The sequence below is a fragment of the Lepidothrix coronata genome, unplaced genomic scaffold, assembly GCF_001604755.1.
Source record: "Lepidothrix coronata isolate B3197 unplaced genomic scaffold, Lepidothrix_coronata-1.0 Scaffold101, whole genome shotgun sequence".
NCBI lineage: Eukaryota > Metazoa > Chordata > Aves > Passeriformes > Pipridae > Lepidothrix > Lepidothrix coronata.
The window spans coordinates 2,597,493-2,622,429 of NW_016690281.1; the positions used below are offsets into that span (position 1 = coordinate 2,597,493).

At 49.0% G+C, this 24,937-nt stretch overlaps 3 protein-coding genes across 8 annotated transcripts in view; 2 read left to right on the plus strand and 1 right to left on the minus strand.

The window, feature by feature from the left end:
* Positions 1–622: 622 nt before the first annotated feature.
* On the plus strand, positions 623–5,358 carry ATPAF2 (ATP synthase mitochondrial F1 complex assembly factor 2). The gene is given in 9 exon segments (XM_017823044.1): positions 623–731; positions 843–998; positions 1,001–1,060; positions 1,363–1,508; positions 2,128–2,225; positions 2,938–3,018; positions 3,150–3,262; positions 4,045–4,160; positions 4,747–5,358. Coding segments are annotated over 9 exon segments (1,017 nt in total). The 3' UTR covers positions 4,885–5,358.
* Positions 5,359–6,239: 881 nt separating this feature from the next.
* On the minus strand, positions 6,240–22,525 carry DRC3 (dynein regulatory complex subunit 3). Of its 4 annotated transcripts, none has more exons than XM_017823023.1 (13): positions 22,413–22,525; positions 21,259–21,431; positions 19,779–19,895; positions 18,258–18,424; positions 17,521–17,667; positions 16,229–16,348; positions 15,019–15,131; positions 13,550–13,724; positions 10,389–10,520; positions 9,067–9,137; positions 8,152–8,275; positions 6,679–6,810; positions 6,240–6,504 (listed from the first exon to the last, which is right to left on the minus strand). In XM_017823023.1, exons 2-13 carry the CDS (start codon positions 21,413–21,415, stop codon positions 6,406–6,408), a joined length of 1,554 nt encoding a protein of 517 aa, XP_017678512.1. In that variant the 5' UTR covers positions 21,416–21,431; positions 22,413–22,525; the 3' UTR covers positions 6,240–6,405. The 4 variants fall into 4 exon arrangements, with proteins under 4 accessions (XP_017678512.1, XP_017678510.1, XP_017678511.1 ...); XM_017823021.1 differs by having other exon boundaries at positions 22,304–22,413; XM_017823022.1 differs by lacking the exon at positions 22,413–22,525 and adding an exon at positions 22,270–22,393.
* Positions 22,526–22,836: 311 nt separating this feature from the next.
* TOM1L2 (target of myb1 like 2 membrane trafficking protein) overlaps positions 22,837–24,937 on the plus strand; it is a 58,408-nt gene continuing 56,307 nt past the window's right edge. For all 3 annotated transcript variants that reach the window (XM_017823210.1, XM_017823211.1, XM_017823212.1), the window contains exon 1: positions 22,837–22,967. In XM_017823210.1, the coding sequence (XP_017678699.1) occupies positions 22,916–22,967 (52 nt within the window). In that variant the 5' untranslated portion in view covers positions 22,837–22,915. The remainder of the gene's footprint in view (positions 22,968–24,937) is intronic.

The following is a 24,937-nucleotide window of genomic DNA, read 5'->3' on the forward strand; positions in this document are numbered from 1 at the left end:
GTTGTCAAGGGAATGGGTTGTGGATTCTTCCTGCCTTGTGGGAGCGATGTGAGCCTTTGGAATATGTGTAGTCCTGCTCTCAGGTGTTGGGAGTGTGGGCAGCAGTGCTGGTAGGGAAGGAGGCTGCTCCTAAAACGAGACCTGCAGTTCCCTCAGGCTCACCTTGCATGGAGCAGGTGTATTCCCAAGCTGAGTAGCCTGGAGAAGAGGAGACTGAGGGGAGACTTCGTGGCAGTTACAAATTCCTCAGGAGAGGAAGAAGAGGGGCAGGCACTGATCTCTGCTCTGTGATGACCAAGGACAGGACCCCAGGGAATGGCCTGGAGTTGTGTCAAGGCAGGTTTAGGTTGGATATTAGGAAAAGGTTCTTCCCCCAGAGGGTGGTTGGGCACTGAACAGGCTCCCCAGGGTAGTGGGCACAGCACCAAGGCTGCCAGAGCTCAAGGAGCATTTGGATGATCCTCTGGGACACAGGGTGGGACTCTGGGGATGGTCCTACACAGGGCTGAGGGTTGGACTCCATGATCCCTGTGGATCCCTTCCAACTGGGCATATTCTGTGATTCTGTGAAGCAGCGAGGGAGAGAGTTGGATGAGGCAGTTGAGAGATTAATTTGTCAAACATGATTGTAGGGGGAGAATCTGGAAAGGTTGACCCCAAAGTGAAACTGGGAGTGCTGGGACAGGTCTGCTTTGGAAACCACCCCTGCTATGCTCTAGAACTCATTGGAGGCCAGTGCAGAGGGAGCTGAGCCCCCAGCCTGGCAGGAGTGCAGCTGGTTCCATTCACTTCCCAGCTGTGCGCTCTGGTTGTCACCGGTTTCCTGGTGCTTCCCAGCTGAGTGGAGCTCACTGGAGTGCAGTGCTGGGAAACTGTGGATGAAGGGCTGGACTTTTGTGGCCAGGCCACCTCAACAACACTAGGGGCTCTGTCTGTTCTGGGCCGTGATGGGGAGCAAGGGAAGGGGCTGAATCTCCTTTAAGTGCCACCTGAGTGACTCTATTTCTGTCCCCAGAGAGGAAGAGGTTCTACCAGAACGTGAGCATCTCGCAAGGAGAAGGTGAGTAGGGCCACAGGATGGTCCCTGGGAGGGATATCATCACCCCACACCACGTCAGCCTGGGTCCCACAGTCCAGGCTGTGGGAGGGGGGTGTTTGTCACCAGCTGCTCTGCCCCTTCCTCATCTATGGCGAAGCTGCGTGGTGGGAAACAGCTTCCAAGTGGTGGTGGGAAACTTGAGTATTCCTGGTCCCTCATTCCCCCAGCTCCAGCTCTGACTCTGCTCCTGCTGTGGGGTTGTCTGTTGTTCCTTAGTGCCTGCTCCTCTTTGATTCCCCAGGATTTCTACTCTGATTCCCCAGGAGGCTTTGAAATAAACCTGGACCACCGAAAGCTGAAAACGCCCCAGGCCAAGCTCTTCACTGTCCCCAGCGAGGCCTTGGCCATTGCAGTGGCAACAGAGTGGGATTCCCAGAAAGACACCATCAAGTTCTACACAATGCACCTGGTGAGCACAGCAGGGTGGGATGCTGAGACCTCCAAACGGTCTCCAGATGCAGGATGTGGAGGGAGCAGGTTGTCCTGCTCCTAATGACTGGATGTGGCATTCAGTGCTGTGATGTAGTTGACAAGGTGGTGATTGGTCAAAGGTTGGATTTGATGATCTTGGAGCTCTTTTCCAACCTAAGAGATTCTTTGATTCTGTCCTGATGCCCATGGAAACAGGGACAAGAGGTCAGGACTTTCTCTGGGCACCCTGCAATTGTGAGGGTGATTAGATCATGGCTAGGTGCTTGTCTAGGGGGAATCTCTGCCACTGTGGGGCCTTGAGAAGGGGCTGGACAGTGTTATTGGGAATAGTGAGGGACAGGAGGAAATGATGAGCTCTGGAGCAGTCCATGAGCCCTCTTCCCTGCTGCTTAATGGGCTACTCCCAAGGGTTCTGAAAGATTTGGAGAAGATTCCTATTACACGAGCCACGTTCTGGCCCTGCACTCCCTTTTAGCTGCCCCCCCTCGGTTCTCCATGTGCCATGAATTCCTCTGCTTCTTCTTGACATTGTACCATGGAAGCTGCTGCCTCTCCAAGCCTTGAATAACAGCAGTTTAAACTGCCTTTATCCCCAGACCACTCTGTGCAACACGGCGCTGGACAATCCCACGCAGCGAAACAAAACGCAGCTGATCCGAGCGGCTGTGAAGTTCCTGGAGACAGACACTCTCTGGTACGAGGTGGAGGCCCAGCTGGATTTTGGGAAGGTGGTTGGGGAAAGTGAGGGCAAATGTCTGCTGTAACCTGGTCATGGCAGGGTTCTGATCTGTGCTGGTTTGGGCCTGAGGGTTTGAATTAGTTTAGACCAGTCCTACGTACTCCTGTGCCAGTACAGACACCTCAGACTTCTTGTACCAGTAGGAAAAGGCCCTTCATTCCTTAAAGTCCTTGTGGGCTGCAGGACCAAGCCTGTTCATGCCCAAGCTCCTGTCTCACAGTCCCAGACTCCACTGGCAGCTGCACAGCTCCTGGAGGGAGAGTGAGACAGGCCCCTGGCCCTCCCCCATGGCTTTGGTCAGACTGGGAGCAGGGAATGCTGAACTGAGCTGCTGGGCAAGGAGAGGCATGAGTGGCTCCACACAGAGTTCCAGTGGGATTTGTCCCCTCCTCTAACTGCTAAACCTCACTGCATCTTGTGGCTTGAGGGCTACCTGCAATTTTCAGTTGGCCAGTTCATTGCTCTGTTTTGTAGTAAGAAAGAATTGTCCTTCCTGGAACAACAAAAAGCTCCAAATTTAGGGAAGAGTGGGGGGATTGTTTCCAGTCACTGCTACCTGGGTGGACAGCAGGCCCTTGCTGCTCTTGCTGTGGTCTGGTGGGGTCAGTGTCCTTCCCAGAGGAGTGTCCCAGACTGGGAGTGACCATCCAGTGTGGTTTTGTCCCAGCTATCGTGTGGAGGAGCCTCCAGCCTTGGCAGAGCTGCAAAAGAATGAATGGGATCCAGTGGTTGACTGGGCTGAGAAAAGGTAAGAGCTCAAAGGTGGTTTTGTCTGATTATGCCCTGCCTTGCTGAGCCCAGGAGCTCTGGTGCTTGTGGCTGCCAGAGCCACAGCTCCACGAGCCCTGGCGTTTTCCAAGGGCTTGGGTGTCATTCCAGGTACAATGTGACAATTGGCTCCTCGACCAGCATCCTGGGGCCCAACATCCCAGCCAGCACCAAGGAGACCTTCATCAGCCATCTGGCATCCTACAACATGTGGGCCCTGCAAGGTGAGCGAGGCTGGGCCGGGAGCTGTCGGCTCAGCCTGGGCCACTGAGGAGGTGGTTTCTCTCCACAGGGCAGGGAGTGTCCATAATGTTTTTCTTCTCCTGCTTAGAGTGTTGAGGTTTATGTTTTAAATCTGCAGGCCAGGCCCTGAGCTGTGTTTGTCATGGGCAGGGAGTCTCCCCAGTGCCACTGTTGTTCAGGGTCTGACCGTGCTGTCCCATAAGCTGGTTGCTCCCTTAGCACAAATAACTTCTTTAATGCCAAACCTTTTAATTATTTAATCCTCAGCTTTGTTACCAGGAAAAGAAATGGGGCTTAGTACTCCAAAGTGCCCACACTGTGCACTGTCCTCACTTTTTCATCCTTATAACCCACTTGTTCTTGCCTGAACCTGCTGAATGACACCTAAAAGATAAAGAAATGAAGTGACATTTGCTCTACTCAGGACCTGAATGAGCAGCAGGCAGTGAAACCCACAAAAGACACAGAATGCTCAGGCCTGGATGGGTATCTCTTCCCTTTGCACAGGGAGGAGGGATTGTAGCAGACTAAAAGGAGGTGGAGTCCAGGGCATGGCCTTTGTCACTGGTGGCAGGGCCAGCACAGTGCTCTGTGCCTGCTGTTAAACAACAGATCTGAGTGTCCAGGTGCAGGTGGGAGGATCACTGGCCCTCCCTGAGGGGTTATCACACCCTCCCTGCCTCTTCAGAGTGTGTGAAGATGGTGCTGTAAAGCTGTAGAAAACAGCCATGAATCCTGTTTGTTTTGGGTTATTCCCTTCCAGGTATAGAATTTGTAATCACCCAGCTGAAATCGCTGATCCTGTCCATGGGCCTGATTGACAGGCACATTACAGTAGAGAAAGCTGTGCTTCTGTCTCGCCTGGAGGAAGAATACCAGGTAAATTATGTTACAAAACAGCCCTATAATTCAAATAGCAATAATCTCAGCATGACAAATGCATCCCCCACCACAAATAACTGCCAAGGGAAGTGCCTGCTATAGCAGGAGACGTTCCACTCCACCAGTCTCCACGTCTGAGAGCGTTTGGAGTGTACTGCTGCAGAGCAACACCATGGGCACAACAGCCCAGAGTGCTCCCAGGGCTGCCAGTTTCTTTTCACAGAACCCAGATGGCTGCTTTTCTCCTTCTCTAATCTGAAGTGCAAAGTTGTGGCTGGCTTCTCTTTCTGTGGGTTATCCAACCTGGAGGCCTTGGTAGATGCCAAGCTACCAAGCTTGCTGGAAATTAGCCTGGTGTGAAGCTTTCCCTTCCCCAAAAGTGGCTGAAGTTGGGAATCTTTTCATCGTCCTTTTAAGGGGCTTTGCCTCAGACCCCAGTACAGATGGAGCATGTCCTCATCTGGAGATGTCCTTAACCCAGCAGTCAATGATCAGAACATTTCTGGGGGGTTACCTGTGCTTGACACAGGCTGAAAGTTGCTGAGCAGCTCTGAGTATAGTCCATGTTCCTCCTCTCCTTCAGATTCGGCGCTGGGGCAAGGTGGAGTGGGCCCACGACTACGACCTGTGCGAGCTCCGTGCCCGCACGGCAGCTGGGACTCTCTTTGTTCACCTCTGTTCAGAGAGCTCGACTGTAAAACACAAGCTGTTGCAGGACTGAGGCAGCTGGGCTGGGCACAGGGGAAAATTCCCACCTGGGAATTGCTGGCCTGACCCAGTGGATGGTAGGCCAGCACTCCTGCCATCCTGTTTTCCCTGGGATCAGCCTCACATGCTATGATTTTGTGGGCAATTCCTCACTCGGCCTGCCTGCTGCAGTGCAGTGCCAGCAGTTTGAGCCCACAAGGAGGAAAGGTCAAGGTGAGCTTCCCCAGGGCAGCAGTTCCATCCATTCCTGGCGTCTGTAACTCATCTGAGGAGCTCCTGTGGAAGAAACAGCTTCCTGGGCAGGGCACGGCACAGACATACCCAGCATATGCCACATGTCTTCATAGCTGCCAGCTCCTGACACACACTTGTTATGGAAATCTGAAAACAGACTCCACTGCATCTGTTGTTCATCCCTCGGCGTGCCTGCCTGTAACACCAGGGTCTCTGTGTTCCATTAAAGGCTCGCCCCTGCGAGGTACCAAAAGCTGTGTGTTTCTTTGTTTAAATCACCAAACCATGGGGTGGGTCCTGAGCTGCCTGACTCTGGGCAGGTGTTGGGATAGCTCCAGGCATTTAAAATCATGGAGCGGAGCACACACTTAGCTACTGTGCCAGCCTCTCCATGCAGCTGAGGAGATAGCAAGGAAACAACTGTGCAGTCCTGGAGCAAGAGGAGGGCAACCTGGGCTCCAGCCATTTTCAGAAGCACGGAGCAGGATGAAATAAATCAGTGTTTGACAGGCAGCACCAGCCACGGGGTTTTCTGAGAGACCCGCTCCCTCCCTGGTGTGCATAGGCAGCCACCCTCTCGTTTAACCTTCCCACCTTCTCCTTGCTGCCTGCCTGGAGCAGCGCCGCCCCGGCCAGCACCGTTCCTCAGAAGCTGTCCAGAAGCGAGCGTGGCAGCGGCTGTCATCGAGCAAGGAGGGGAATTAATGACTCCTCGCTTGGCTGTCGCGAGCGGCGGCGCGTGAGCTCCTGTGGAACCATTGATTTCCCTTCCTGCTGGCTGGGGGCTGCTCTGCTCACGCTGCAGAAAAGCCGCTTGCGAGAGGCGGTGGGAAGATGAGGCTCCCAGGCATGCGGAGCCCCCGCCAGCCTTGTGCCTGCTGAGCTGGAAACCTGCTGTTATCTCGGGGGTGGTTTGATGGAGAGCGCTCCTCTCCTGAGCTGCTGCCTCGTGCCTGCGGCTCACAGGTTCCTGCCACTGTGCTTGCAGGTACCGAAGCTTTCAGGCATGATATGCTACGATGATTTGGTTCAATCAGCTCACAGCTGATCCATAACCCCCTGTGACCAGGTCTGAGCTGCCTGCACGGGCTTCGTGCCAACATGATGGAAGAGACAGAGCTTCGGATGCTTTTCCAGAGTCAAGAAGTAGCTTTTATTTGCGGTTTATGGTGGGGTGGAAGAAACGTGCTTTTGGTTGGAAACGTCCCAGGCAGCTCGGGCATAGAGGCAGCTGTTCCTGCTGGGGGCTGTCCTGTGTGCCCCCAGCTGAGGCAGCTGCCCAGCCCTATTCCACAGGCTCCTAGATCTTTGTGTTATCCAGCTCCTTCTGGAGAGTGTTGATGTAGGACATGATCCTTTTGATACAGGCGCGGTTTCTGTCGCTCTCAGTTTGGAAAGCCTGGACAGATTGAAACCGAGCAGTGAATCTGCAGGTGTGTCAGGGTCCCTTCCCGGGGTCCCTGGAGCACAGAGAGCTCCAGCAAAGGTCCGGGAGGGTCTCTCCTCGCAGTGGCCCTGCCACCTGGGCCAGAGCTGTCTGTGCCCTGTCCCCCTGAGCACAAGGGTCTCTTACCTTCTCTGTCACGGAGATGTGCCAGTGGTAGGTGTTGCAGAGCATGTCGCTCTCCCGCTTATCAATCTTCCGCAGGCGGATGCTGTGGGACATGTTGACGGCGTTGACAATGGTGTTTTTGTCCACGAGGAGCTGGGAGGTAACGTGACCGGATGAGGGGAGGGGGTGGGCACACAATGAAAGCAGCAGAGCTCGGAGGGAGCAGAACAGCAACTGCAGTGCTCCAGGGGAGAAATCACCCCTCTGTTTGAACTGGTATATCTCTAGTCATGGGGATGAATCCAATGTTTTACCCTTGGCCTTACTACGGTGTAATGGAGCTTTATCCCTAGTGCAGGTTGGGAAACTGAGGAAGCAACCTTGGTTTCACATGCTGGGAACTATGTGCAGGCAGGGCTCCTGTGCAGCTGGTGCTGAAGCATGGCTGCATATGCTCCAGCATCCCTGGAAATGGAAAATCACACTTGGAAGGGTCTCCTGCACTGGTGGCACTGGCTGTAAATTTTCATTTTTGGAGAGTCCCAGCTTCTAATGGAAGCAGTGACTTCCCCCGTGGCTCTAAATAGAGGGTGGCTTTGCTAACCCGTAATGACTCTTCTGCAGCCAAGTGCAGCTGTTGGACAAATGGAGATTGCTTCTCCCTGGAAATGGATGGCAGTGAGGCAAAATGGGTGCGTGGCAGCGGAGCAGAACCACCACCATCTGCACGGCCAATAAAGCAAGGAGCTCCCCCTGGGGCTCAGGGGTCTGGTTTGTGTCTGTCAGCTCTTGATTACCTGGAGTTACGGAAGGCTGGGATAATCTGGACAGAGCAAAACCACAGCTAATGCAAACTCAAGTAATTGAGACACTAAACGAAGGAATAACAAAGGCAAAAAGGGCAGCAGGAGCACTGCAACAATCCCCGTGGTTTTGGGAAGGCTCCTGGGATCTTTGCTCTCACAGCAAGACTGAGGGGCCGGTGGAAGGCTCCATTTGAAATGTCACGTCCTGCCTCCAGGTCAGCTCGAGGGCTGGGGGATCTCCAAGAAGGGCTTTTGAAATCACTGAGGCAAACAGAGCCCCGGTGCATGAAATTCAGAGCACTGTTGAGATTCTGCTGTGGGAGCAGGGAGAGTCTGAACAAAACCAGCTGCGAGTGAATGCTGCAAAGATGCTGCCTGAGTGCCTGGAAATCAGCCAGAGCACTGAGTTGTGCTGGAGGCAGCAGAGATACTTCTTCAGCATCCCTCCTGAGCTGCTGCCACCAGCTCTGGCAGCACCCAGGGAAACGTGCAGTGCAGTTATCCCCTCTCCTAGTCAGTGGAGATGTCCAGAGCCAAGTGGGGCCTCTAAGAAGGAGGTTATGCTCTGGTTCAGGGATGGCTCTGGCAGCACTGAGTCTCCTGGAAATCCTGTCCCTTCAGAGAAGAGGCTGTGGCCTCCTTTGTTTGCTGACTCCCTACCAGAGATGGATTTTTTTGGTGCCCTCACCGTTTGAACATCAGCTGGCAAATCCTCCTCAAGCTTGCCCTTGAGTGATTTCTCCAATGTGGTGAGGGCAACCTCCATCAGCTTTTCATGGTGCTGGTTTTCCAGGTCCCGGCACTGGCCCATCGTACAGAAGATGTCAAGGAAAACGTTGACCACACCCCTCACCAGTGGAGATTAAACAACTTCCTGTAACTGGGACTAAGTGTCCATGGTGGCTTTTGCAGGAAGGAGCCTGGCTGCCCCCAGAAGCTGCTGTGGTGGAGGGTATCTACTTTCAGCTCTTAATCACACATTGGGCCTCATCTCACTGCTAAAAATGAGACAGAACTGAGAGAGGACCCAACTTTGCAAGGGAAATCAGAGCAGGCCTCCAGGTAAAAGCTGAGCTCTGAATGCAGTGCAATTATTTGCACCAGGCCAACAGATTTCTAGATTTAAAGCAGCGTAACCTGTCACTGAAGCACTTCAGTGTTCTCATCTCCCTTGTTTTCCAGAAGACATCACAAACACAAAAATGAAGGCCATTTAAAGAAATTTCAACAAGAATTGTAGGTATTTCATTGGCTACTATGGCAGCAATGTATCTAGAAAACAGTCTAACCAGATCTTCCCATGGTTTTGTCTGCTCTGTGTGGAAAAGAAAGGAAAATTCTCAACAGGGTGAAAGCTGCCTAAGTCCCACAGACTTTCAGCACAGGAGAATTTAGATCTTTTTGTGCTCTCCACAGTCTCCACAGGAAGAAGCTGGGCACCTTAAATGACTGTTCCTCAAGGCTGGGAAAAGATATTTGCTATTGATTAAAAAAAATAAAATTAAAAAATAAAGTTTTTATCCTGATGGCTCATTTGTGGATTTAGAGGTGAGGTGTAGTACATCACTGAGAGGTCCAAGCCAACACACTGTGAAAAGGATATATCTCTTGAACATTTTCCATGAATGTTGATACTATGACATCAATGGTTCTTTTAAAACCCTGTAACTGCTCCTTAACAGAGGGGAAAAAGAGGAAATATCACAATGAAAACTTGCATAAACATAACAGGGAGTCAGGGAGTCTAGGAGGAATCTACAATTTATTGTAATTTGGACTCACTGCTGTTATTAGCATAGTCAGAAACTAAACTGCCTCGAGCATTTAAAGTGCTTTCAAAGTGCTGCAAGATTTTCTTTCCTCCTTCAGGGACAGAAAATCAGGATCGGTTTATTGGAGAGAAGTTGACTGAATGATGCTTTTACCAAGTGTCTGGGGCAAGCCAGCTGATCCTTCCTTACCCTCACCTAAGGAATGCCTGGAGAGGGCTGTATTCCCACCCCCTGCCATGTCTCCTTGTCTGTGTGAAGAGCCTCTTGTCAGAAGCATAACCACTGCCTGGGCTTATTGCAGCTTTTGGGTTAGTCTTCAGAAATTAAAATTGCTGCTGCCTATTCCCTCCCTCGGAAATGGCTGATGGAGAATCTGTGAAGTGTTGCACTTAAATGTCTTGATACCCAAATCCTGCACATCCAGGAAGGCACACAGGGGGAAGTGCTTCTGCTCATCCCATCAGGGACCACAGATAGTGAGGGCCAACTCAGGAAACACTAAAAGGCACAATCCTGATGCGCTGAGGATCCATTCTGAGCTGCTGATTTCTGCCATCCACACTCCCAAAAGTAAACTGCTGCCTCTGCTTGCACACAGGCCACAGCTCCTGCCTGTTCATTTTTAAACAGATTACTTGGGTTTTCTTCCTTAAATGAAGATGCACATTAGCAGCCCTGCCCTAGTTTTTGAGGAAAAGTCTGGGGAGCAAAAGGCAGCTATTATGCAAGCAAATGCAGTAACCTGAGCAGGAATGTGTGTAATTTTATTCATAGCAAAGATCAGCTTCAAAGAATTACACCTCTAGAATCCCAAATGCACACCCCATGCTATGCAGTGACTTGTGCAGACCTATAAAATGACTGCACAACCTCCCTTTCTCTGAAGTGTGGGAAATCAGCTTGGGGAGATGGGAAGGACATACAGTGTTCTGCTCTGAGAAACAGAAATCTGTTGTAAGGTGTGCAGGGCCTGATTTCACCCATATCAACTTTGAGCAGAGGAAGAATAAGATGGAGACAAAACTTTAGCCTGAGTGAAGTCCCGTGCTCCCCTCTTTGTGGAATGAGCTGCTAAACAGGGGTGCAGGAATAGAAAAGTGACCCCCTCCGTGTTCTGGCTGTGAGGTCTCACAGGTGTGTCCTTGATCCTTACCTCCAGCTCGTTGGATAGCAGCGCTTCCAAGGTCATGAGTGTACCCGACAGCTGAAGGATGTCCTCCTGGCACTCGGCTCGTTTAGACTCAGCAACATCGTAACTCCTGGCATGATGAATCTCATCCAGCCTCTAAACACAGAGATACATAAATTACTTACAGTTTGTGTTCAGCACTCCATTGCAATCTAATTAACTTGTTACATATGTGAGAAAAGTTCCTGCTGCTGATTAGCTGAAGTGAAATGTGATGATTCAGGGAAGTCTCCACATTTACATACTGGGTAGTCAACAGTGCTGAGGTTTGCTACTGCACTAATGAACCCGATCCAGGGGCAGTGCAGTGGGATTGGGAAAATGCTTCCTCATCCTCCCCTCAGCAGAAGACTTTGGCCCTTCTTTGGTTTGCCTTCTGACACATTTCAAGCAAAAAAAAAAAAAAAAGAAAAGGAATAATATTAAATTTCTGACATTGCTGGCCATGAAGAAGAGATTAACAATTACTCGGGAGAAAGAAAAGCAGGCCTAAATCCTGATCCACTTCACGCCAAGGAGTATCTTGACTGACTTCCATAGGGTCAGGATTTAGTATTCTGAATATGGAATACCTATCATTGCCTGCCTTCCTCTTACAGCAAGGATTTATTGCCCTTCAGAATTAAATATTGATGTCAGTTTTGTATCAGGCAAGATTTATGTTTTCTTGGATCAAAAAAAAAAAATCCCCTTGTGCTGAGCAATGTATTCTTTTCAAACCTGTTTAAAATAAGTTAACAATTGTTAAAAAAAGGAGAAAAAATATATATGTTTTATTATATCTAATCTACTTCTCCTGAGTGGGAATGGAATGGGGTAAAATAAAGAATTCTGATGAAAACCACTCCCAAAGGAAATGGACCGAATTATCTAAATTTTGCAGTGTTAAAAGGGGGAAGGGGAGAGCAAGGTATCTTCTTCTCCAATGTAAACAAGTTAGGAGGCTCAAAAGGCTCCAGAACCATTCAAGCTGCACCTCTGGGAGCAATAACTTCAAAGTTCAAGGCCTTTAATGCTCCATAACCAACTTCAGAGAGCACAGTGATTTTACAGGTTACCCGAGTTTACATGAAAGGATTACAGCCAGACAAACAGCCCTAAGAATGGCTCACAGACTGGAGTCTGCTGGGGCCTCTGTGCCTTTTGAACTCCTCCAGCAATTTTAAATGACTGGGGAAATGCTGTTAAAACACTGTGTTCAGTTTTGATATCAACTCCTCCAATATTTATATGAAAACAGTCATGCTGTGTCCTGTTCAGAGAATCACAGAATGGTTTGGATTAGAAGGGACCTTAAAGTCCATCTTGTTCTACCCCCTGCCATGGGCAGGAACACCTTCCACTAGACCAGGTTGCTCTTGTCCAACCCTGGCCTTGGACACTTCCAGGGATGGGGCAGCCACAGCTTCTGTGGGCAACCTGTGCCAGGGCCTCACTACTCTCACAGGGAAGAATTTCTTCCTAATATCCAATCTAAAACACCCCTCCTTCAGCTTAGGGCCACTTTCCCTCGTCCTGTCTCTCCATGCCCTTGCAGCTCAGTTCGTAGCTGAGCCTGTAGGTCATCAAAGATGAAGAGCCAAAATCTGGCCTTTGTGGTGTTTCTTTGGGCTTGATTTTGGATTTTTTGTTGTTGGGCTTTCTTTCTTTTTTGCTTTTTTAGCTTTCTTTTGTTGCTTTTAGTGGTTTCTTTTATGGAAAGTATAATGGGAATTAAAGTGCAAGTTTAACTGAACATGCACATCAAACTTTGGGTTGGAACTGGAGGATCCTTCAGTCCCTTCCAACCCAAACTATCCTGCGATCCTGTGACTCTGGCAGTGCTGCCAACTCGTGTCCCAACCAGAGCTGCTGGAGCCAGTTTTCCAGCATGAGTCAGCAAGGTCCAAGGCCCCAGGAGCAGGGTGACTCAGCAGCTGTCAGCGTGTGACGAGGCACTGGAACAAAAGTGACCTGGTTTGCAGCCAGCGCTCGTGACTCTGCTGGTGTCACTTGTCAGGGACCTGCTCTCTCAGCTGACAGTGTTACCAGGCCTTAACCACCTCCCCCCTTTATTTTTCCTGTGGAAACAAAATCATGATCCATCTATTATGCATGGTTGGAAAGGGATCCAGCTAGAAGCTACGCCCTGAGCAGCCACAATGGGTGGCTGCAGTTGAATAGAATGAAAAGAGAGAGTTTCTGCTTTAAAAAGACTAGAAATACATTACAATAACTTCATCTGAGTTTTTTTTTTTGTTATAGTTCTTTGAGCTGTTGTTGACAAAATGAACTGAAGCAGAAAATTACTTGAAATAAACTGAATACCCTGCAATTTCCTTCCTTTTCTTCCCCATTTTTCAATGAAGGGAGAGCTATCGGAGACATCAAAGAGAAGGGGAATGGCATTAAATCTGACAAATATTTTAAATCAACTTCATAAAAATATTTAAACTAAAAGAAAGGTTGAGCATATCCATTTTCTTAAATGTTGGTAACTTTTCTGGATGGCAAAAACCAAGTTAAAAAACTCCACTCTGTTTAGCCACTCTTTTTCTGCAGAGCCTTGAAGGACCTTTACCTTTAGAGATGATAACTTTATGACACGTTCATTTTGTTCTACACTGAATTTCCAGTATAGATAAAGGCTGTATTAACTGGCTGTGCTTTGCCCAAAGGGTGGAAATTTCAATTCCCAAATTTTTTTCCAACATAAACTACTAGAAAACTTTTAACATTATGGTAATGATGTCATATTAGCTAAAAAAACCCCATTTTTTCTTCACCCAAATTTATATTGTAAGAAACTCGTAAGGAAATATCAGTGAGTGAGCACTGGAAGAGGTTGTCCAGAGGGGCTGTGGAGTCTCCATCTTTGGAAATATTCAAACACAGTCCTGGGCAGCCTGGTGTGGGTGGTCCTGCTTGACCAGGGGCATTGGACCAGATGACTTTCATAGGTCACTTCCACCTTCAACCGCTCTGTCATTCTGCCATTAGGCATCAAACTGATTCCCATTACAGCAGTGTCAATCCAGAATAATTTTCCTAATTTTAGTGGAGTACACCCTCATTTTCAGTGACATTAAAATCTGGCATATGATGTAGAGAAATCATGTATCAAACAAACAAAAGTATAATATTACCTGTTTGTTCCGATTTTCAAAGTCAAACATTGCTTTCTTGCTCTCTTCCTGGCTGGCCAATAGAATTTCATGAAGTTTTTTGTAGAAATCAGAGACTTCAGCTTCTCGTTTTTCATACTCTTCCAGTCCATAGTTATACAGTTTCTCACAAACTGAGACAAACTCCTTCCTGTATGTGACAGCAGAGTCAAGGGCTTTGCTTGTTCAGTGGAGCAACATGTTATGTTCCCTCTACCTCTGCAAATCTGAGGAACAAGAGCTACAAGCTACTTTTATGTAAACTCTGTGGTTCTTGCTGGGAGAAGGCTGCCAAATATTCTGTCTGGGGAAGGACTGGGTCACCCCTTCACATTTTATGCAGAGGATTTTGCTGCCTTAGGGGTACAGAGAAAGCTGTGGCAATTTGAGGGGGCAAAAAGCCTTGAGGAAGAGAAGGAAATACATACACTTGTCTGACTCTTCTGACACAGCAGCAGAAGGAAGCGTACAACCCTATCTATCTTCACAAGTGTGAATACAGTGCCTGGGTAGTTAATAAATACAGCTCTGGAGCCTACAGCCAGAGCACAGAATAAACTACTGACTTGGTAGCATCACAAAAATAACGTCAATTTTTCTTCTGCTATTATCTTGGCAACGGAATTGTTTTTGGAGTCTACTGTAGTTAAGCCGTGATGCATTTTTCCCCAACAGTGTAATGCAATTTTAAGGAAGGTCAAGTTACTGGCCTTGACAATACTCTATTAATCTGAATGAGAAAAGAAAAAAAGGCAAAAAAAGCGTCTGCTTTCTGCTCCCCCGTGTAGGAGCAATGATCAGAAAAATGTGCTGGCCTGGAAACTTCCCGTTGCCAGTTCTGGCAGGTTGTGAGATATGCGACTCGTATCATTCTGATTAGTCTGTTCCTATCTCCCACCACTTCAATTTCAACACGATTTTAGCGGCTGCGCTCTCACAATCTAACTGACAGAGATTTATCTTCCAGCTCATTTTAAACTTTAAGTGGATTGCAGACTTAAAGAAAGTACAAAGCCTTGATTCTTGCGGGGTCACAAAAGGAGGCCACCGAAATTGTGTTTGGTTCAGGGGAAGGAAAAGGAATATGGTAATTACAGCGGTGAGAATTTAAAACGCTGGGATCTCATGACCTGTCGGGGATAGAAACGAGTGGTTTTACAAATGGGATGTTTCAAGCTGGGCTGGCCAGCTTGCCAGTAATATGAACCATTTGTTTGGAGCCCTCATATTTCACAAGATATCAAGCCTTAAAGCTGTCAGTGGTCTCACAGTCTTGCAGTGTAATTTTTGGTACCATTCCAAAATTGAACACAGACTGTCTCAGATCTTAGATCAATGTAGCTTTCAGCCCTGGACAAAAGCAAAGGATGAAGAGTCCCTGTGGGTACACCTCTTTCTTAACTCCAGGCATTACCTTTTAGCTGTAGGTATTCCAAACCCAGGAAGGATATGCCTGCAGCAGGTCCCCCACTCCAGGGAGGGAAGCCAGTTTGGCAGCTTCTGTATCATCTTCATACAGACTGTCAAACAGGAATGATCCATTCAGGTGCTCAACAAAGGCTGTCTTTGAAGAGAAACAGAGGAAAATAAGTAAAATAAAGATGCCAACCTGCTGCCAGTCCTCAGGATGTGTCTCTCTCATGAGCACCTCACCAGCAGCTGAACACTGGTGCAGACACAGTTACACCAACACAGCAGACACACCAACCAAGCCAGGAAAGCACCTTGCAACTGGAGTGAAACCCATCCCAGGGGCTTTGCTGCTACAACTCTGTAGCCTAAGGATAGAAAACACTGTTTAATCTCATATCATAGAATCATAGAATCATAGAATGGGTTGGAAGGGACATTAAAGAGAATTTCGTTACAACCTGCCACGAGCAGGGACACCTTCCACTAGACCAGGCTGCTCCAAGTCCCATCCAGCCTGGCCTTGGACATTTCCAGGGATGGGGCAGCCACAGCTTCCCTGGGCAACCTGTGCCAGTTGCCAATATATGACCTTATCACATACAAACACATATTGCAAGGCTTTTAAGCCTTTCAGATAAAGTGTTAGTGGACTTTGGAGAGGGCTGGAGGGAAAACATGCAGACATCCTCCCTGTCACTGAACCACCTCCTGCTCTTCAGCCCGTGTGACCTTCCAGAGGTCTGAAATACAGAGCCAGGCCACAAATGAAAGCACCATTCTGCCTGGTGTTGTTTTCAGTCTGGTCACAGGACTACAGGGATCTCTCAAAACCCTGAAGAGTTTAACCATAAAACTAATGAAAAGCCATTAACTTACTGTGAAGGAGAAAAAAAGTCACTTCCCCATGAAAATTCTAACAGTTCCCTCAGACCTGTAATTTTCTCAATCTCATCTCAGGCTGATAAATTCCTTGGGTATGATTTACTATTTAGCTTTGCAGGGTCTATATCTGTAGTTCCATTGTTCAGCCCAAAGAATTATGTTCTCCCACGTCATGTGTATTCCACAGCAGTTCCTGTTTTCATTCAAAAGATGAGATTCAGAGATCACAGAGATTAATCCAAGCCTTAGTTTCAGCAGAGTCGATGTTAACCTCTCATTAAATCTCCAAGCATGTAAAAGACAAGTCAATATGTGTTTGTGCTTCTTTCTCCTGAGACAACACACAACCAGCCAAAGAAAACCTACCCCATGGTACTCCAGCTCTTCCTGCTTTGCCTGTTTTATCTCCTGAAGAGCAAGGGCCCGAGCCTCCTCTTGTTCCAAGGGCTTAGTAAGATCTTGATACTTTGAAACTGCATCTTCTCTCTGAGAAATACAGATAAAGCATTTGTATTAGATTATCCAGCAGTGCTCAACAAATCTGGGCATAGGTAATTGATCTTTCTAGAAAATGCACCTGAGTGACATCTGCATCTCCATTTATTCGTGGGCTTTTTATTAAACTACTTATGAAGTTTCTAATCCATTCCTCATACCATTTTCTGTTGGCATATTACTCGGCTTCTGCATTCGGTGCATCTGAGCTGATTCAGTCCCAGGAAACTTTTCTCTCTCCATTTTCTCATCTTTGGAGTTGTTTTTTTCTCTCTTGGCAGGAAGTACTATTTTGACTTCTAGAATTTGAGCTCTGATTTGATCAGCCAGTGAGATTAATACATTTTCTAGGGAGGAAGAAGGCTCTTTGGAGGAGTGGATGGCAAGGTAGTACCAGGGGCAAGAACCTCATTAGCTTGAAACTGAAGCTTGACAAATTTAAGTATGCAATTCTCTGACGTACTGTCTGATGAGCAGGGACTGCACTCCATGACCTGGAAAGCCCTTCCAGTCCTATGCTAAGAGCAGTGTATCTTCCAAGTGCAGCTCCTGCTCTGTGCCAAACAAATTTACAATTAATCATGTTCCTTGGTTACTAAAAAAACACCTGAACGAAAAACCCTCATCTTTGTTCCTTTGAGCTGTGGGATGAAAAAGCATCCCACGGCTTACTGGTGAGGATGAACTATCAGAAATCAAGAGTGGGAAGTGCATGCAGGCACCTCCTTGCCTGGATGGTCTGTCAGTCTGCCACTGAAATAAATGTCTCTGTGAGCAGCAGGACCCCCAAGCTTCCTTCCCCCTGGATCCTTGTCTCAACACTCATTTCCTTGAGTTCTCTAAGAAGACTTGCACTCACATTGCAGCCTCTCTGTGGCAGCAAGAACCAGGCCCCTCTCCCACACACAGCTGCTGATTTTCACAAAATCTGTGAAGACATTGTGCTTCTGACACTTTTACCCCTCTGTCAGATTTGATAGAATTTGGCCTACAGGTTCACAGCTGTTAGGTGGAAGCAGAATAAACACTGTGTGGTTCTGTGAGCCTGATTTCTGCAGGGAGCCTGCCCTCAGTGCTGGAATATTGCTGGCACACCAACAAAGGAAAGGCTCTGTAAGAAGCTGTTGCCTGATTTCCCAAGCAGGGAATTGCAGAAATCTTACCGTGGTGTCTCTCACGAGCTTGAAGTCCAAGTACACCAGGTTTGGAAGATGAGCAACAACAAACAGCATGTACTGCTTGTCATCACAGAAGGGGTTCCCAGACAGGTTCAGTGTCCGTAAACTTTTTAACCTCCTGAGATAGACAACCTGTGCCAAAGGGAAAGAGACCTGTACTTCCAACTGCTGGGGAAACACAGCCTTGAAATTCATTGCTCTTTTTACATTTAGGTTGGAATATGTTTTCTGCTCCACTGCAAAATTCATGACACTCAATTATGAGTTTCCAGTGCTTTTGGGAAAGGAAATACTTAAATTCACATTGGGAATATCTAGACAATGGGTGGAGAGAGAAGGCAGATGGGGTAGGCAAATCACAGGTCTTAGATGGGTAAAACGCCCTGAAAAGAACCCCCAATAAATCCTAGTCTCCTTCCTTTTCTCATATGTAACCACTTATCCCTTTTCTAGCTTTCGTGGGAGCCAATAGGAATTTTGCCATGGCTGACAGCAGTGGCAGAACTGGGCCCCCAGGAGTCAATAATCTAAAGGAGAAGTGGCTGCAGGAAGCACTCAACACCAGGACAGAGGATCCAAACCACAGTGGACATTAGACTACTTAGAAATCCTAAGGAGAGTTTTCTCCCCTAAGGAGGGGCTTGGACACACAGTGGCAAATGTCAGTTTTAGAAAATCTGATCCTTTGACAAGGAATATTTTCAAAGGCAGGGAGCACTCACATTTTCCAGGTTGGTCAGGTTATTCTTCCCTATGGAGAAAATCTGCAGCTCTTGCAACGTGTCCATATTCTCAATTTTAGATATTCTGTTACTGTAGAGACTGAGGTCTTGCAGTTTGACAAGGGTATCCAGGCCCTCAATTACTTCAATATTGTTGAAGGACAAGTCTGGGGAAGAGTTTAGAAATCAAAGGTAAATTATTTCCAGCAGAACGCCCTGATTCAGACCTTGCATTTAGCCTGGCTTTGGATTTAGGAGTTTATGTACAGATTTTCCTCAGGGGTGGTCAGTGCTCCCACAGGAAAAGCTTGGCATTAAACCATTCTTTATTCCTATCTCATTGCAACTATCCATGCAAATTCTAAATGAGAGGAACAGCTGAAGTTACTCCATGCAGAGTCCACATACACAGCCTGAAAGGGACTTCTGCCTTATGGGGAAACCCAAAACACAAGAGGTGGGGAAATGTCCTAAGAGGGGAATTTCTGTGACAAATTTGACACTCCTTGCCTTGTTTCTTTCAGACTTTGACCTGCCACACCAATGCCACTGTTGTGGTCACTCTCATAGGACAGACATATCCCAGTTCCACATCAGTGGAGGTTTGCAAAGGCATACACCCACTTTAGATATTTCAGTCATTGAAACATCCTCTTTTCCTGCCAGAACATCTATCCTAACACCACGACTAAGGGCAGTATTTGCTCTCTGGCCAGTACTGAGCAATTCAAGAGTCCAAAGACAGTTGATGAGGTTATGTGGGTGGCTGAGACACTCGTGCAGCAGCAGCAGCTGAACCACTGCAGCCTTTGGGCAAACAGAACATGAGAATGTGCTTCAAAACACTCTGCTTACACTGTGGTGATCAGTTGGTGATTCACAAGTGCATCAGTCATCTGTGGAGCAGAACAGTGCAGACAACTGGGTGGAAGAGCCCATTAGACATCTCACGATGTGCTTACGAGCTGCAGCCCTGCGTGCTGAGGATATATTTAGACTTCCAGCCAGCAACGTGGCTGCAATTCCAGAGAATGCTCCAAGCTGTGCATCTGTGCAGCTGAAAGGAGTCACATAAGGCTACAAGGACAGGCACTTCTTGGGACAACAATGACACCAAGCCCTTAAGGATGCAGGGGTAAAGATGGTGGGTTGCAGGCTCTGAAATGCCTGCAGTAGCTTTGAAAACGTGCTTCTAAATCACAGAGGTGCTTCCATAAATATTCCTGAAAGTCATCTCCAAATACAATACGAACCCTGGAAACAACCTTGAAACCTCAGCATCCTGTTCCTGCCACACCAAATGTATTAAACCCAGTTTTGAAACACATGAAGGATTGTTTTGCAGCTCTGATACTCAGGCATTTTGACATTTGACAGTCAAATAAGGAAACACACAGACAGCTGACAGCCTTCCCTGGGAAAGCTCCTATCAGTCGTGTTTGAGAAGAAAGGTGACATCCTGGTTTATCACAGATTGCTCTGCACCTGTGAAGGACCCAACCTCCTATGCCTGTATCTCACCAAGCCATACAAGGTGAACCAGACTCTCCAGAGCTTCTATCTTCTCAATGACATTGTTGTCCAGCTGCAGTTTAGTCAGATTCTCCAGCCGCCACAGATTATCTATCTGCAGGATACCTAAAGCCACAGGGGAAAAAAAAATAAAATAAAATAAAATTGCTTTTCATGTGAGACAGCTTTCGGTTTACCAGACACGCCATCTTGCACAAGAGAAACATGTCCAGTCCTACCTCCAAAATGACTTTCAGCGTGTGATGAGTGCCCTGGAGAGCTCAGAGGTGCACTGGCTGGATGAGATTTCAATGAAACAGCCCAGTTAACCTCAGTGTCCTGCACCAGTGCACGCTGCTCATCAGTGAGGCCAACGAGGCGCGGAGGGGCTGCTGACTATGGCCCTGCACTCCAGTGGCTTTATGAATCCACCAGTAGGAGGCCTTGACCTTCATTTTCCCTTCCAGCTCCAGGAGGGACATTTGGGATGAGCTCTGCTTTTCTCTGCATTTGCAGTCTAGCAGTTCCCAGCTCCTGCTTTTGTAAATGACTCTCCTGCTCCCAGCATTCTCATCACAGGAGAGGAAGTTAGAGTCTACTCTTTCAGTGAAGGCTGCAGTTTAGAACTAATCAATATCCCTGCATTTAGCTTCCTCCAAAAAGCAGAATCACAAGGGCAGGCTGTTAGGCACTACATCAAAACATCAGCACCAAAGTGACAGGAAATACAGAACATTCTCATCCCCATTTCTCTTCTCAGAACTCATCAGTTGCTCTCCAGCTATCCTCATTTACTGAGGGCACACTAAAGCAAGAAATTGCATGCACAAAATATTCACACAGTCTGTATTTTGTATGTGCAAACAAATCTATGCAGGATCAGGTCAAGGGAGTCTTTTCTAAGGAAATCAACTCATACACACATTATTCTACTGGAGCACGCAATGAATAATCGAGAGTAGATTTTTGCCCATCAAATTACAACACCCTCCCCCCAATACTCAAATATTGAGCCAAATGTTCTTCCTTTTCACTTTTTGAATGCAAGTTTACGACTGGTTTGACAGTAAGAGGCAAGCTGTGGTAAAGCTATGGATGACCAGAGGACGTCACCAAATCGGACTGTAATCACCATAACCCCCAAAATTGCTCTCACACAATCACCAGCCATGGCAGAGCCTGCCCGGGGTTGGATTTGTCCATGCACTGAGGGGCCCTATAGGCCCGTGGCCTGTAGGTGTCACCACAATATAAATGTTAAATGAGAACAGCAGTGACAATAACAATGGGAAGCAAAGCAGCTTTGAGGTTACCCATCAGCTCGCTCATACTTTGCACAGGGATGACCAAAAATGTAAGTCCAGATGTTACTTTTCACATAAAAAATCCAAGCTGATTGTGATTGTTTAATTGCCAGTTGCCTGCCTCGTGCTTTGCTCTTTTACCTTCTAACAAAAGAAGGAAAGAATGCATATATTCTGATACTCACTTTTAAAGCTAAGCTGTAGCTCTGTCACATCCTTAAAGTTAATATTTTCCCCTTGGGCAAGTTCTCCAAGGTCCTCTGGACACGTCTTTTCAACGGCTTTCAGAACCATTTCATCATCGATAATGTTTGGCTCGACGTCATTGTAAAACTGACTCATTGTGAGAAGTGTCAGCCTTAAAGGACAGAAAGGAAAAATAAATTAGATCACTGCCCTGCTACAATTTTCAGCAGTCACAGAATCACAGAATTCCAGAATGGTTTGGGTGGGAAGGGACCTTAAAGCTCATCCAGTTCCCCCTCGTGCCGTGAGCCGGGACAGCTTCCGCTATCCCAGGTTGCTCCAAGCCCCGTCCAACCCGGCCTTGGACATTTCCAGGGATGGGGCAGCCACAGCTTCTCTGGGTAACCTGTGCCAATGCTTGACAACCCTTTCAGTGAAGAAATTCTTCATGGAAATTTAAATATCCCTAATGTTGCCCTGGAGGCATGAGACTATTTGTCTTTCCAGAACCGTGCACAGCTAATGAGTCAGTGTGAAGGACTGGAATCATCAAGCTTTTGCTTGTGTAAGATGTCTGTAATTATGGAATTTGTTTTGATTTTTTTTTTTTTTTTTTGCATAGGACAGGAAGGATACAGGAAGGATAAATGTCTGAGTTTAGGGAGTTCTGTCCTCATCATGGCTATTTATTAACAAACCAAATCTGTGCTCAGTAAAGACTAAAGGGCAGCAGGTTCTGGGTTTATCCATCCTTGCCCTTCCTTTCCTCCTTTCTTGTAGAATCCCAGGATGGTTTGGGTTGGAAGGAACCTTAAAGTTCATCTCGTTCCACCCCCTCCCATGGACAGGGACACTTTCCACTAGACCAGGTTGCTCCAATCCCTGTCCAGTCTGGCCTTGGACACTCTCAGCGATGAGCACTTGTCCATCGTCCCTTCAGTCAGCGTCGCTTCTAACCACCCATCCCCGGTGTGTGGGAAGAGGCCACCGGTTCCCCCCGCGAGACCCACCGAGGCCGAGATCCCGGCCTCTCAGGCCTCTCACCCGCAGGTCCCCGGGGCTCCGAGTCGGCTCTGTGCCCAGTTCCTAATTCCTTATTTCCGATCCCCTATCCCCGATCCCCTATTCCCGGTTCCTGGTCCCCGGTTCCCACCCGCGCCTCGGTGCCCGTTGCTAAGGAAGCTCGGGCGCGTTGCTAAGGGCGGCCACATGACCTCCTCAGCCGCCAATGGGCGCGGAGTAGGTGGGAAGGCCTGCTGCCAATCAGAGCGCAAGAAATCCGTGTCAGCCAATCAGCGCCGGGACCGTGCCCTAGGGGCGGAAAGGGGCTCGTGTGATTGACGTTTTCCTTACCCAGTAACGTTACAAGAAGGTTTGGCCTTTGCCCAATGGCGAACGGCAGTCTCAGTGTCCCCGCTGTCCATCAACCGGGGGCGGGGAAACGGGCGGGACTACCGTGAGGGCGGAGCCCTCGCTTGACAGTGATGGACACGCCTCTCAACCAATGACACTGCGGCGCGTCCGGACAGAGCCCAATGGAACGGAGGGAGGCGGGTCGCTCTGGTCAGAGCGCGCTGCGATTGGTGCGCGCGGCTGTCAGTCAGGGCGCGGTGCGGGAGGGGGGGGCGCCGGGCCGCTGTTTGTTGTCATCCCAAGATGGAGTTTCTGCTGGGGAACCCGTTCAGCACCCCGGTGGGGCAGAGCCTCGGTACGGCGGCCAGGGGGGCTCCGCGGGGGCCGGGCGAGCCCGGGGAGCAAGAGGGGCCTTTGGAGGGTGCGGGGGGCCCTGGGCAGCGCGGGGGGCTGGGTGTCGGTGAGGGGCTGTGGGGGCGGTGGGGGGCTGTGAGGGCCCATGGGGGGCTCTGGGGGTCGACGAGGGGCTGTAGGGGCTCGAGGGGGTTAGTGAGGGGTTGTGGGAGGGTCTGTGAAGGCCCATGGGGAGCTCTGGGGGTCGGTGAGGGGCTGTGAGGGTTAGTGGGGGTGTTTGGGGGTTGGTGGGGATCGCTGGGGGTTGGTGGGTGTCTGGAGATGGTGAGGCAGCTGTGGGGCTGTCGGGGGGCTGTGGAGGTGTGGGAGGGTCTGTGGGGAGCAGGGGTTGTGAGGTTGGTGGGGGCTCGGAGGTGGTGGAGGTTTTTGGGGTTGGGGGGTGCTGGAGGCCTCGGGGGGGCTGTGGGGTTAGTGAGGATCGTGGGGGGCTCGGTGGGCAGCCAAAGGCTGGAGGGCAGGGGGGCCTTGGGCAGCCTGTTGTCCATGGGGAGGGAGCGACTCCAGGTCGAGATGGATGAAGGAAAGTTGTTGCATCCCCCAGCTCTTTCTCCTGCATTGTGAGTGCCTTGTTCCAGACCACCCTGTCCTTGATCCACCTTTTCCCAGAGCGCTGAAATCCCCCTGGACCTGTGTGTGTGCAGGGGGGTGACGTGGTTCAGAGACACAAGCATGGGCTCAGTGTTCAGCCTGGAGCTTGAACTGTGGTTCTGGTGACACTTTGGTGCCATTAGCAGGTGGTTCTGAGCCAGCTTTCACTGCCTGGCCAGTCAAAGCCTCCCTGGGCTGCTGGAGCTATTTCCTGCCTCCCACAGACACGTTCATTCATGGCAACCCAGGTTTCAGTCTGGGTTGCCACGGAGGGCCCCTCAGGGAAAGCCTGGGCACCACTTGTGCAGAGTTTGATAACTCTGAGTTCTCACCTTGGCTAGGTGGGCTCTCAGTGCCTCCTGCACTCCTCTCTTGAGCCCTGAAGAAATATAAGATCTCTGACATTGTGCTGGGAAGGAACAGGCTGGCTCAGGTTCCTGCAGTGCGGGGCTGTGCCGGGCAGTCCCCAAGCCAAGGTGAGGCTCAGCTGAGCAGCTATTCTGGGAGGAAAGGCTAGGAGAATTGGGATTGTTCAGCCTGGAGAAGAGAAGGCATCAGGGTGACCTAATTGTGGCCTTCCAGTACCTGAAGAGAGCTGGACAGGGACTTGGGACAAGGGCAAGGAGTGACAGGACAAGAGGGAATGGCTTCACACTGCCAGAAGGCAGGGTTAGATGGGATATTGGGAAGGAATCCTTCCCTGGGAGGGTGGGGAGGCCCTGGCACAGGTTGCCCAGAGAAGCTGTGGCTGCCCCATCCCTGGAAGTGTCCCAGGCCAGGTTAGACAGGGCTTGGAGCAACCTGGGCTAGTGGAAGCTGTCCCGGCCCATGGCAGGGGGTGGAACTGGATGGGCTTTTAAGGTCCCTTCCAACCCAAACCATTCTACAGTTCTATGAATGCTCTTGTGTTGGCAGCCCCCTCCAGAGAAACCATGCTCTGTTTCCTTGATTTCTTAAGCAACAGGAATTCTAATGCCTTTTTTATGGGTCATATAGAATATAATATTCAAAGCCGGGTTGGATGGGGCTTGGAGCAACCTGGTCTAGTGGAAGTTGTCCATGGCAGGTCTTTAAGGTCCCTTCCAACCCAAAGCAACCTACAATTCTATAATGTACAGCTATGCATAGTGTAGCCTATAGCTTTTCTATGTTAATTTATGGAATGACGGAAGTCTTTGGAAATTGTCACGGAAAAATTTTGCAGAGCAAACCTCTTTTATTATAGTCTTTTCACCCCCACGTGCAGGGGCAGCCCCTGGTCAAGGTAAAAGGCCCTTGAACTGGTGAGTCTCATGCTGTGCTTTGAGTAGGGCTGGACTCTTT

Excerpts from the sequence above, each read along its gene's own strand:
- DRC3 (XM_017823023.1), bottom strand. The coding sequence starts at position 21,415 with ATGAGTCAGTTTTACAATGACGTCGAGCCAAACATTATCGATGATGAA. Across the intron at positions 15,132-16,228 it reads AAGAGCTGGAGTACCATGGG|ACAGCCTTTGTTGAGCACCT; the intron begins GTAGGTTTTCTT and ends TTCTCTTCAAAG. Across the intron at positions 13,725-15,018 it reads GTGGGGGACCTGCTGCAGGC|ATACAGGAAGGAGTTTGTCT; the intron begins ATATCCTTCCTG and ends CTCTGCTGTCAC.